Source organism: Apus apus, chromosome 3 (assembly GCF_020740795.1).
Source record: "Apus apus isolate bApuApu2 chromosome 3, bApuApu2.pri.cur, whole genome shotgun sequence".
NCBI classification, from domain to species: Eukaryota; Metazoa; Chordata; class Aves; order Apodiformes; family Apodidae; genus Apus; species Apus apus.
This window is the reverse complement of record NC_067284.1, coordinates 24,498,038-24,510,591: the sequence shown is the minus strand read 5'-3', so window position 1 is coordinate 24,510,591 and position 12,554 is coordinate 24,498,038. Positions and strand designations below refer to the sequence as shown.

General features: G+C 41.4%; 1 protein-coding gene across 1 annotated transcript; it reads right to left on the bottom strand.

The window, feature by feature from the left end:
- Positions 1 to 221: 221 nt before the first annotated feature.
- On the bottom strand, positions 222 to 12,206 carry LOC127382139 (glutathione S-transferase A4-like). The gene is made up of 7 exons (XM_051613337.1): positions 12,112 to 12,206; positions 8,013 to 8,119; positions 7,248 to 7,299; positions 3,127 to 3,259; positions 2,641 to 2,782; positions 1,478 to 1,609; positions 222 to 529 (listed from the first exon to the last, which is right to left on the bottom strand). The coding sequence occupies exons 2-7, from the start codon at positions 8,097 to 8,099 to the stop codon at positions 407 to 409; spliced, it is 669 nt and encodes a 222-aa protein (XP_051469297.1). The 5' UTR covers positions 8,100 to 8,119; positions 12,112 to 12,206; the 3' UTR covers positions 222 to 406.
- Between the last annotated feature and the right edge of the window lie 348 nt (positions 12,207 to 12,554).

Below are 12,554 nucleotides of genomic sequence, written 5' to 3'. Positions count from 1 at the left end.
AAGGATAAGTGATTCAGTGGATCTCTTCCATAGCTCTTATTCTGAAGTCTATTTTCATCCAGAAACCATCTTCTTCAACAGGTCATATTCTGACAGTACTAGAATTGCATTGGCCTTTTTTCCAATGGAAAACTTCCCTACCTTACAAATATCTCTTTGCTTCCATACTCCTTTGTTTTCTTGTTTTGTCAAGTATTTGTTATCAATAAACAAATCTGCTGTTACATTGCCAAAGTAATAAGAATGCTTTATTTTTGTTATGATTTTGTTTTGTTTTGTTTTTTTCAATGTTGTTTTTAACTACAGTGATACTCATTTACTGAGCTTCCTACTTCCTTTGGTTTGGGTTCTTTTGGGGCAAGTGAGTGATTCAGTATTTTGGGTCTCACAGAAGGTAAGAAAGCATTTACATCTTGAACACCCTCTTCACAGTTGCTACGTAACGTTCATCTGGCGGGGGTTTCCTTGGGCTGCCAGGTTGCAGGAACTTCTTAATTGTAGGAACATTGCTCATTCTTTTTTTAAAAGCCTAAAAAACAAAAACAGTGTAAGAGAGAAATTCCCACTACTCCAGGAGCAAACTGTGCTCCTTGCAGAGAACAACTGCTTCCCCCTGCTGCTAGAAAAGTTCCTAACATTCATTCAGATCCGTGTTCTCTCCTTCTGTCGAACAGGAGGATCCATCTGCTGCAAAAAGCCTGTTTTTACCAGTGAAGGCAACAATGGAGCACATAATAGATCTGAAAGAAACCGAAGTCACAACTTCGGTATCCAGGAGCTCCAGGGGATAATTTTGAAGGTACAAATACACTAACCCAGCTCATGACCTTTCTCTCCAGAGCATGCTGCATGCCTGGAGGCTTCTGATTTCTGGTCAAGTCTCCCAGTTGGAGTGTTTCCCTTCTGCTAGTTTCAGACTTTGTATATGGCACAAAGGCAGAGAATTCATCCTCAGTTGTATCGAGTTTAATGTTGAACTGTGGCTTAATGCTAAGGCTTGAGTTTCTACTCATACTGTAGAAGGAATAAGTGAAGTGAAGTTATTGGGATCCCAAAATTGTAATAACAGCCAGTACAGAAAAATGTCACATGCTGTCTTATTCTATGGTGTCAACCTGTATCATAGACTTCCTTTGTTATCTGATACTAGATAGCATCTACTGGCAGGAAGCAGGAAAATGAGAACAGGACAGCTTAGATCAGCAATTCCCTTGGAATGACAATAATTTATTTCTATTAAGGAGGCATATACTACTGAGAGAGGAACAGGCATACCTGAACAGGGTTAATCAGGAGCACCTGTGTCTTGTAACAAGTCAACTGAATCAGTTTACTCTTGTGCTTGATGTTAAGCAAGTACACAACTGTGACATTTCCCCAAAGAGCCCACACTCCTGATTTACATAGCATGAAGAGATGCTCACTTCAGGATTGCTGTCTTGCTCCTGAATACAGGCATGCTCAGTAACAAAATTACCTGCAACTGAGGAAACCCCGACAGCACAGCAGGTATTTTCTCCTCCACTGCTAATATAGCTTCAATTAGCTGAACATCTGCCCAGCTCATTTTGTTGCCCACAAGAAAGTCTTGGCCATGTTGTTTCAAAACCTATAGAATAAAAGAGAGCATGGGTTACAAATGAGAATTGGACATAGGAGGCCTGGCAGCTAAGCCTCACAGCACAGCTCAATAGCAATTATATCTGAAATTTCAGGGTGGAGCTTTCAGCTGGAAGCTGTGAGAATAAATCACTCAATTATTTTTGGGAAAAGAAACCAAACTGTTGTAGTACACAGACTACCAACTTTGGTCCCTCAGTAATGATGAATGGTGATAGGCACTGGGAACAGGGACAAAACCATGTACTTAAGTAGACTAGTAAGAGTCACAGAACTAGAAACTGGGATAATGGAAGAACTCAAGAGTAACTTGGAGAATTTATAAAATCGGCATTTAGGTATTTCAGTTATGTACAATATCAATACCAGGAAGCAAACTTAGAAACACAGCATTACAATAGCTAACCAAAGAAAAATCCCTCCTTTTAGAATAAGTTATCATAGTCATAAGAACCTCTCAGATGTTCAGCCTTTATTATAGTTTTCCATCAAAACTAGATCAATGTTTCAAAAGTGAGAAAGTTGCCAGATGTCTGAGTCATATGGGTTTGGTTTGTTGTTTTCAGAAGTGGGATGTGCAGAAATCTCTTAACTGTTGTTTCACTAAAGTATTCCTAATCTCTCCGATTTATTTGCAAGGGATTTTTGCATTCTTCTAACAAAAACTATTCCAACTAAAATAAAGTATGTCAGAGAGATATGCTTTAAACAAATTTAAGTGGGGAACTACCCCGTCAAGTAAAAAAGGAATCATACATCCTCACTTCTACTTTAGTGAAAAGTTTTGGTTTATAGCTGAGGACATTTTGCTTTGTTTGCTTTGTAGGTGTTCAAATACCATCGCCCTGACAACACAAGTCAACAAACAGAGAAAACGTGCTGCCTTATTTCCCCTTCTTTGAGAGCCAAGAAAGCTGAGGATTTGGAACTGACCTGCACTACAAACATGTTTGTATTTTGAGGGAAATGTTTGGTAATTGTAAATACAAGTTTTATAGATATATCTGAACTGTCACTTACCTTTTCAAAGACTGGGAAATATCTGTTAATTGCCCTGTCCTTAAGTGAGTCAAGATTTTTCTCTTTTGCCTCAGGTGGAGAGAAAGGAAACACCAAAATCATTTGCATCAGATCTGTTATTCCTTCCACATACATGTCAATCCTGTTGGTGGGGGGAAGACAGTAGAAAAGAGCACGGAAATTATTTCATCTGTTTTCCAATTCATTAAGGCAACTTACCAGAATTTTGTATCACCACCACCAATTTTCAAAGCCAAAACTAAAAATAAACTAAAACTAAATCTTTTAAAAGGCTTAAAAGCCTGTTTATGTTCAGCAACATTTCGAAGAGGTGGCTAAAAGATAAGCAAAAGCTAGAACTCTTGCTTTTTATTGTGTTAGGCCTTTTCATGCCTTTATACTAGATTTACAGGATTGAATTTGTTATATATAATGCAGCTATCAAATAGCAGATTGCTCATTAAGTGAAAGAAGGTGTTACAGTACAGGGCTCTCTCCTTCAAGTCTTTCCCATGGAGATTGTATTTCCCTGCTATGTAGCTCATGATGGCTCTGGTCTGCACCAGCTTCATTCCATCCATCTCAACCAGCGGCACTTGATGGAACATCAGGTGTCCATCTAGGGTGAAAAATTGGGGGAAAGCTTGTTAGTACCTCATAGACTGCTAGGTTTACAGGAGAGACTGAACACAGATATTATGACCAGCAGAGCAAGGGAGGTGATTCTGCCCCTCTACTCTGCTCTGGCAAGACCCCACCTGGAGTAGTGTGTACAGCTCTGGAGCCCTCAGCACAGGAGAGACGTGGAGCTTTTGGAGGGGGTCCAGAGAAGGGCCACAAAGATGATCAGAGGGCTGGGGCACTTCTGCTATGAAGACAGAGAGAGTTGGGGCTGTTCAGCCTAGAGAAGAAAAGGCTCCAGGAAGACCTTATAGCAGCCTTCCAGTACCTGAAGGGACTACAGGAAAGCTGGGGAGGGGCTTTTCACTAGAGAGGGTAGTGATAGGACAAAGTGTAATGGTTTTAAACTGAAAGAGGGGAGATTTAGGTTAGACATCAGGAAGAAATTCTTCATCATGAGGGTAGTAAGGCACTGGAATAGGTTGCCCAGCAAGGTTGTGGAAGACCCCTCCCTGGAGGTGTTCAAGGCCAGGCTTTGTGCAGCCTGGTCTAGTGTGAGGTGTCCCTGCCCCTAGCAGGGAGGTTGGAACCTGATGATCTTTAAGGTCCCTTCCAACCTTAACCATTCTATCATTCTATGATTTTATGATTTTGCAGCATAGGAGATCATCCAAGTCTTACCATAACTGTAAAACTCCATGCAGTAAACTAACGTTGTGGGAAACATCAGATATTAGCTAGTCTGTATCACAGTTTTGTAGATAGGTCCTCACAGTGCAACTGAGCCCCTTACTTTACAGCACTGCCAGAGCTTCACTGGCTGATGGGAGCTGGCACTGCCTGCTCCTTTGCACTTCTAGAGCCAGCTTCATGCTGGCAGGAAAAGCGTCAACCTGCACTTTCTACCCAAGGGATCAGAGGAGAATAAAGTTCTGTGTTAAATCCAAACTTAAAAAATCCAGTTATTTTGAATGCAGATTAGTTCCTTGTCATGGACATATACACATGAGTAGAAAGAATGAGTGGGTATATGGCAGCAAAACAGAACTACTGGGATAAAGGAAGAGGTCAGGGCACTTCAGACATCGTGAAGTTATTGTATTAGAAGCAAGGATGATGACAGCAGTGGCTGTTTAAGTAACCTTTATGCAGTCACTTCAGGGACAGGAGCTTAAGCAATTTTCACTGCAGGCCTATCCTCAGTGCCATTCTGCAACAATTTAAGCCTATTTGGATGCATCTTTGTAGCCCTGGTTTCTCCTGGTGCTGGTAGGAGCACTCATCTGAGCCTTCAGTGAGGCAGCTCTGAGAACTAAGCTGACAGAGATTCAGCATAGCAAAGTCACTGTTTTTTAAACCAGTTTTCTGCTGGACTAATTCACTGTCTTTGGAGATACTCCGTCCTTCATTTACACATTAAGGGCATCCAGAGAGCAATCCTGCCTTGTTAAAATCACAGCAACAATCCAAATTCAATTAGGCAGCTGCCGCTTTGCATTGCTGAAATTCAATTATTTATTTTAATTGCTCAATTTTAATCCATTCACTCTATCCTTCTTTTGGGTATAAGGGTTCATTTTGCCAGGCATGTCTGTTTGCTTTTTTCTCCACAGAGCTGTTAAAATACTTTGCTAGTAGTATTAATAATTCCCAGTTTAAATTAAAAGAATAGTTCTCAACAGCAAGGAATAGCCTGTTTGTTTCTTCCAAACATTCACAGGAAGATCATGTGTCTTCATGTCAGAACACATCTCTGCAGCTTAAGGAAGAAATATGACTTGGTATCTACCTAGAAGAACCACAGTAGAACGGGAAAACTAACAGCTCTGCAGGGATATTTTTCAGCAAGAAGACACAAAGCGAAAAATAAAATGTGACTTTCTGACCCTTGACAAAAAGTGATGCAGCAAACATGAGCAAACTGAATGCACTGTTTCTTACCTACAGAAAAGAAATATTTCTCTTACAACCAGCAGCAGACTAGTTCTCCCTGCTTTGCAGCAAGAACTACTTCACATAACCACTGCATGTCACATATATGTAGAATTAAAAGCAGTTTGTGAGTAATTTTTTGGATTGGATTGTGCTGTTGGAAGGTGGCCTGTGGAGCATACATTAAAAGCAACCAATAGATCTACTATTTGTCACCGACCCAACAGAGCTTGTTGACATCCAGGTAGCAACTAAGGCAACCTGTGGCTGCACAGACTCTCAGGTCAACAGGTACAGGTCTGGCCAGGAAGATGCTATTTAACTCTCTCAGCCTCCAGAACAGCTGTCTGCCTGCAAGCTGCCTTTTGGGAACAGCCCCTGACTCAGGTTTCATCTCAGACACTGCTGAGTCATTGCTTAGAAGATCATGAGCTGGTACGGGCCAAAAAAGGCACACCTGGGCTGTTCTTACAACGTGGTGGTGTCTAAACACAGGATACCTTGGCAAAAAGCATGTTGATGTGGGAAGGAAAAAAATAGAGGTAATGTGGCATTGTTTGTGTTCAGTCCTGTCTTGCACAGCTGGCAGCATTCCAAGGGTCTCTTTCTCAGGATGACTAACTAATTAGTCTTTCTTCAATCTATTATATTAAACCCCACCTTTTTCTTTGTGTTCTTACCTTCTTAAGCACAACACATATACATAAAAGTCCTTGATCTTCCTTATAAAGCTTCCCTAAATGTCCTTGATCTTCTTTATAAGACTTCCCTATCCTTTTCATAACCATTTAATTCTTCTCTCTGATATGGATAAGCTTGGACACTGTATCCAGGATTGTACCACTCTGTATTAATTAGTCTTGTGAAGGAAATTCACATTTGAGCTTTCACTACCTGAGCTATCACATTTAGAGCTATAACTGGTGTCTTTGCTCTGTCCTTCCACATTGTCAGGTTCTCAGCCAGCTCGACCTGCAAATTTAATTCTGACCTTGATACCTATTCTTGTTCATTTTTGTTTTCCTGCCAGAATTTCTTTAAAAACAGCTTTTCCTTTCTGAGCAAACAGCCAGAATGCAGCCAAGTCCTCTTTCAAGTCTCTTAGTATGTCTTGGCAAGCTCAGCCTGCTGTGAAGTTTCTGCAGGGCAGGTGCACTCTGCAGTGCTCCTCACAGCCCCAGTGTCCTCCCAACCACAGCAGAAAGGTCTCCTCCTTCCAGGAGGAGTGCAGAGGGGCTCACTGCTGGATTTCATGGGGGCAAATACCAAGGGCAGAGGTTGAGAGTATGCACTGGTGTTAGGGAACTGGTCTCACTCCCAGGGTTGCATGAAGCCTTTGTGGCTTGCTGCTGTGACCATGTCAGACTTTCCACAGGTTTCCCTGCTGGCTTCTTTTTTTAACTGAGGGAAGCTTCATGGCTCAGGCTTATCCTGCTTAAGACTATCACTAGTGTGTTCACACAGAGCCAAGTGCAACGGAAAACTGCCTTTCCTTGGGATTTTGGTGCCATGCCAGCCTTTCATTTAGAGGCTTATCTGACTTACGGTTCAGAATGGATGTACAGGTACATCAATACTAGTCAACAACAGCTCAGGCCAGCTGGCACAGACTGGCCACATTCACTCTATTCAGCTTTCTCTTCCTGTAGAGCATGGTGGTCACATCTAAATGACATCTTGGAAATGGCGCTTGGCCTGGAACAACTCCCAGATGATGCCTATGAATTGCTTTGAGGAGTGCTGTTTGCCCTGGATGAAAAACGTGCCAGAAGCAGGCTAACATTTCAACATAATAGATAATAAAGCTGTATTGTACAGGAATGTCTGCTACCCCTGTATGTGTTACAATAAACACAGTCACAGAAGCTATGGCTTTTAACTTATAGGAGTTGTTTGACATTGGAAAGAATAGGTTACTCAAAATCAGTATTTTGGTATTCCAGCTGTGCATTTAGAAGATTGCACTTGTTTAATTAAACTAATTTTAAACGACAAACTGAGATAAATTGGAGTGACTTTTTGAAGGACTGTGCCTCAGGCATCAGGATTCTTACCTTTGATTAACTTTTCATATTGCTCTCTAGTTTCCAGATAAACTTCTTCAAACTGGAAAAGGAAAGAGAATAGTGTTACATTGCTGTATTTTAACACTTCTCTTCTGTAAGTCAATGCACACAACCATGCACAGAATGGCCAGTCCAAGCAAAAGGGAATGGGCCAGATCTTCAGCTGTGCTGTTTGGCCACAGATGTCCCGAGGATACCACACACATTCTCACAGCTGCAGAGGAGCAGAAGGGCCTGCCCACTTCTGCCTCAGGGCCCTGATTCAGAAATAACCGAAGTGCAGATAGAAACAGAGAACAGACAATTTGCAGGAGGAAGGCAGGTTGCAGCCAGTGCCAAGGGAAGCACAAACTAATTAACTATTTCTAACCCCATCCCAGGGCATGTAAGTCAACAACACGCTCTTGTTTTTTGTTGTTTTTTTTTTTTTTTTTTACATATTATAACTGCAAACTAAGTAAGAATGAGTTAAGATGGTTTTGCTCATCTAGAAAACTCAAATTAACTAATGGCCTTTAAATAAATCCCTATTTTGACCCACTATGATTAATTTATTCAGGGGCTAGCTCTAATAAACTCCAAGCTCTGTTGAATTTGCATACCAAATATTAGCCACTGAACAAAGTAGTTACTTGTCAAATGAATTTAGCCACCTTCGTGCAGTTATTTACCTTCCCTGTGCACATTAAATTAACTGTTACTGAGGCCAGTTGTAAACACCAGTCTGAAACACTGTATGGAGTGTCAACTAACCTCCACACCAGCTGCTGCCAACAGCCATCGTATGGACTCCATCCGCCCCCTTCCATCCAAGTAGGTAAGCCTGGGCTTCCCCGACATGCTTCTGAGCTCCTGCTTCCCTGAAAAATATTAAGCAGGAAACATCATCTAATAAAACTAGAGTAAGTACAATTACTTTTGGCTGAGAGAGAGCCATTTTGTTCACCCTCTGTCCAAGTTTAAACTTCATCTAGTTTAGAATAAAATGAGAAGTGGACCAGTGACACTGGGCAGCTTGCACTATGAAAGGAAAGACATGCTGATCTGCAAAGCCTTCTCCATGGCTGCTAGGGAGGTTTGTTATCAATATAAGCAAAACCAGACATGTTTAAACAAGTGGTATGAGTCCCGAGCTACAGGGGAAACCTTGGTGCCTTTTTAAGACAATTATACAAAGCCACTAAACCACTGAAAACCCTACCACATCTTCAGGGAAGTTACTCACCCTCATTGCCATCATCTTCATTGAAAAGGTGGAAAGAAAAATATGTTTTACTCATAGGCTGCATATGTCCAGCAATTGTTTGCCAGATGTCAGAGCCATTTTGCAGCTTCAGCTGCCATTCACTTCTTTCCTCAAGTACCAGCAAGTGAATTGTTCATCATTCATTTATTCCCCTAAACAGGCTGAGGGGAACTTGGTGGTCCTATTGAATGGCTACAGCCTGTTTCCTTGCTGCTTAAGGCAGCCTTGAAGTGTCCCTCAAAGTCTGTTCCGGAACCTGGCTGCATTGGCTTCAGATGCCCCCAGAAGTATCCCCCAGCAGGCTGGGGACTGCGTGCTCAGGGCACTGGCACCTCAGAGGGTGTGTGAAGCTTGTTGTAACAGCATCTCTCCCTGCACCATGAGCAACAGTGTGGCAGAGACAGTGCCTCTGTATTGAGCTGTGTCATAGCTAGGGACAACCAGCTGGACTATTTGTGCTGACTCTTGAGTACAAGTGCTAGCAAATCCATTAATTTCCCTGTGCTTCATTGCCCTAATTATTAAAAACAATGGGACTAGCATTCCCCCTTCACAAAGATATTAGTATCATACATGAATGATTGGCAGAAAAAAAAGTTTTTAAATTGGTGTCCTCATTGTGTCCTAATGGCTCAGGAACCAGAGTGCCTGATTTAAGAACATAATTTTACAGACAACCCCAGTTTTCTAGGAGCTAAAAGCCCAAACTACAACATTACTTCTGTCACACTTTGCATCAACATTTCCCATTCAAAGCAGGTTCACTAAGCTGTAGTGATGTGTTTTCTTTAAATCACAGTGCTTTGTAAGTGTATTGCAACATATTTTGCCAAAACTTTATTTTAAAGATCAGACTGAGAATTCTTCCTTGATAACTCTGATAAGAGTCAAGTCACATTCCTGCCATAAAGAGGGATATTTTGGTTAATTTAGACATCATCATCCAAGTACATAAAAAAATTATAATCCAGTTTAAAGCTGAATAGCTGTTGCTAGTTACAATGTTTTGCCTCTGAAACAGATGTTTTATTAGTTTCTGCATGTTGTGCAACTGACTATATGGCAGTGCAATTTATCTATGTAGTTCACAACAGCTAACTAATGCCTCTTTCATTATCATACTTCTCAGGTGCATTGCATCCATATCATTTCAACACACATTGCCCCAACTTGCAATGTGCAGAAATTTTACATAAATAAGACTTTGTTAACTAAAAAAGCCAAAGACTGCAATAGAAAGAATATTAAATTTAATCTATTGTTTGCAGAACAAAAGCAGAGGGAGTTAAAAGCCTTAGATATCATTTCATCCTGTTACACAAACAAGAAATTCTAGATGGCATTAGATTGTGTGCAAATAACAATGACAAATAGAGAACAACAACCTGTAATCAGCTTTTAAAATTTTCATCAAGAATAACGGTCAGCTGTAATTGGATTTTAATCACCTGAAGCTTATGACACAGCAAAAAACACACCCTGGTTTTTGGCAAGTTCTCTTCAATCTTTAGATGAACTGACTGTATCTCCATTGACTACGCAGCAACCTGACACATACAGCTCACATACAGCCAGCTACATTTCAGTGCCTGGGTCTGGACCTGAGACTTGCCCTGAATGCTCTGTTTGGTTGCTGACACCTGAGATTTCCTAAAGTTGGGCATATAGAACCCTCAACTTACTGGAGAGAGGGCAACTTTTTCTACATCCACTCACCCAGACTCTCAATGGCTTTTTGGATTTATTTGGGAAAAGGTACAGCTAACGTAGACAAAGCACCCTCAGGACTTGACTCAGACCTGCAATATTTTTATAAAATTTTAGGAAAAGGTTTGCAGGATGTTGTGTTTATATAATATTTTGGTGACTTCTTAGAAGCCAAGGAATTTTGCATAGATATCACCCATTCTTTACTGTTTGTCTTAGCTGCAAAGGACCATCAGGCCTTTCAACATAAGTTACAATTTTTGTAACAGAAGTGTAGAATGTTTGTGTTACATTCTCCAACAAGAGGAGCAGCATTTATCTGAAAACCATATTAAAACCATTCAAAGTCTTCACCAACCTGTCACTAAAACCAAATGCAAACCTTTTTAGGAGCTTTCACCCCTGGATGGCTCCTTTCAAGGAAATGGCAAAACCACTGCTACAGATTATTGCTTAAGATGCTGAAGAACCCACCCACTGGACAGCAGACAAGGTAAAGATATTTGAGCTCTTGAACCAAGTTGCACTTGCACCAGGACTGGCAGACCAGGGTAGAACATTAACCTTCTTTGTACAGGAAGGGCAGGAATAGTCTCTGAGACTGTAATTAGCACACTGAACCCTGCTGTTCTACTCCCTTCACCTGGGGAAAGAACTCCACATCACAACTGTGTAGTAACCACCCGTGAAGCTGAAAAGACTCAAGATGATTTAGCAGACACACTGTTTCTAAATCCCAGTCTGGAACTACTTGTTGGCAGGTCCACATGTCATCTGGGTGGCAACCAGGTTACAGGTTATTCAATAACTACCATGAATGAAAAAGTGGAGGCTTCACCACTCAGTCTGAAGCTGATTGCACAAGCAGCCAAATGAATTGTATTAATTGCATTGTCAGCTGGCCAAAGAAAACACTGTAAACATTTATGCTGACCCTCAATATGCATGTGGACTATGACATGCTACTGGGCAGTTATGGAAGCTGCATGAGTTTAGAACTTCCATGAAAAGAAAATAACAATTTCCTCTCAAATTACTGAGCTGTTAAAAGGTATACAATTGCCAGAGAAACTTGCTATCATCTGTCAGCCAGCTCACACCCCAAAAGGACAAAAGAAGAGATAAGAAGTAATCTAACAGATATTGCCACTAAAGCCACAGCATGACAGCTGTATGAACCACCAGGCTTACAAGCAGTCCAATGGTCTGAACTGGTGTTACTCACACCTGAAAAGATAGGTTTGACTGTTCCTGCTGAAGAAACTGAGTCTTGGAAAAGGTATGAAATAACCAAAGACTCCTAGGGAATATGGAGAGCACATATGAAAAACCTTCCTATTTTACCTAAGGAAAACCAGACTCCCATAACAAAAATGCATCACCATCCAGGACGTTTGGGACTGCTGCACTAGTCCAGACCCTGCTGGGGAACCTGTTCACACCAGGAATTTATACTACAGTCAAGTAGCTGTGCTTCATATGCGTTCCTTTAGCCTTGCAGAATATTTGGCAACATTCAGTGTGAAATGCCCTTGAGCCACAGAGCTGGGAGCAGAGTCCAGTGTACCAAACAGGCCATCTTGCCTGCACAAACCCAGGAGAAACCACAGTGCTGGAGGCTTGTACCTTTGCTTCCTTGCGCTTTGTCCCATCAGCAGTTTCACAGTTGCCTTGCTCAGCTCTGAACTGCACTGCAGGACACATTTCCTGGTTAAAAACCTTCTTTCTCTGGCTTTCTCTCTCCTGCAGCTTCCAGGTGGTGAGTAACTATTGAGCCATGCTTAATCTACCTGGCAAATGAACTAAAGAGTTCAAGCAATTTGCAGGACCCCAGCAGATCCTCTAATAAACAGTCACTCCAACACTTCCAGAAAAGACAACACACATGTTAGTACTTACCTTCTGGCCTTAACTCAGCCTCCACCCAACACACTCGGGTTCCCAGGGAGTGTTTAAACTTCAGAGCTTGGGGGAGTTTCCAGCAATACCCAATTAGAGAGAAGATCTCTCATTGCTGTTAAACTGCCACTGCTCAGATTAAAGACGTAGGTGTCTGAAAATTGCCATCCAAGGCAAAGACTGTCTTGCTTTTTCAGTTTGTTGATTTGACTATACCATGTGGCCAGCCTCAAAGTTTCTAAGGTAGCCATCTATTCAAGCAGCTGTCTTGGAATTATTGGGGTATTTTACCCAAATGTAACTGCAAGACACTTTAAAACACTGAGAATGTTATAGATTTTTTTCTAGATCACATTTAGGGTAATAGTAACCATTTAAAGACTAAACACTGAAATTTCCAGGCTTACTTCACTATTTGACAGTAAGCCAGGTTCTTGCTTTCA

Coding starts and splice junctions, on each gene's coding strand:
- LOC127382139 (XM_051613337.1), bottom strand. CDS start 8,099: ATGTCGGGGAAGCCCAGGCTTACCTACTTGGATGGAAGGGGGCGGATG. Junction 3,260..7,247: donor ATATGAAAAGTTAATCAAAG/GTAAGAATCCTG, acceptor TTTTCACCCTAG/ATGGACACCTGATGTTCCAT. Junction 530..1,477: donor CGGGGTTTCCTCAGTTGCAG/GTAATTTTGTTA, acceptor TTTGTTTTTTAG/GCTTTTAAAAAAAGAATGAG.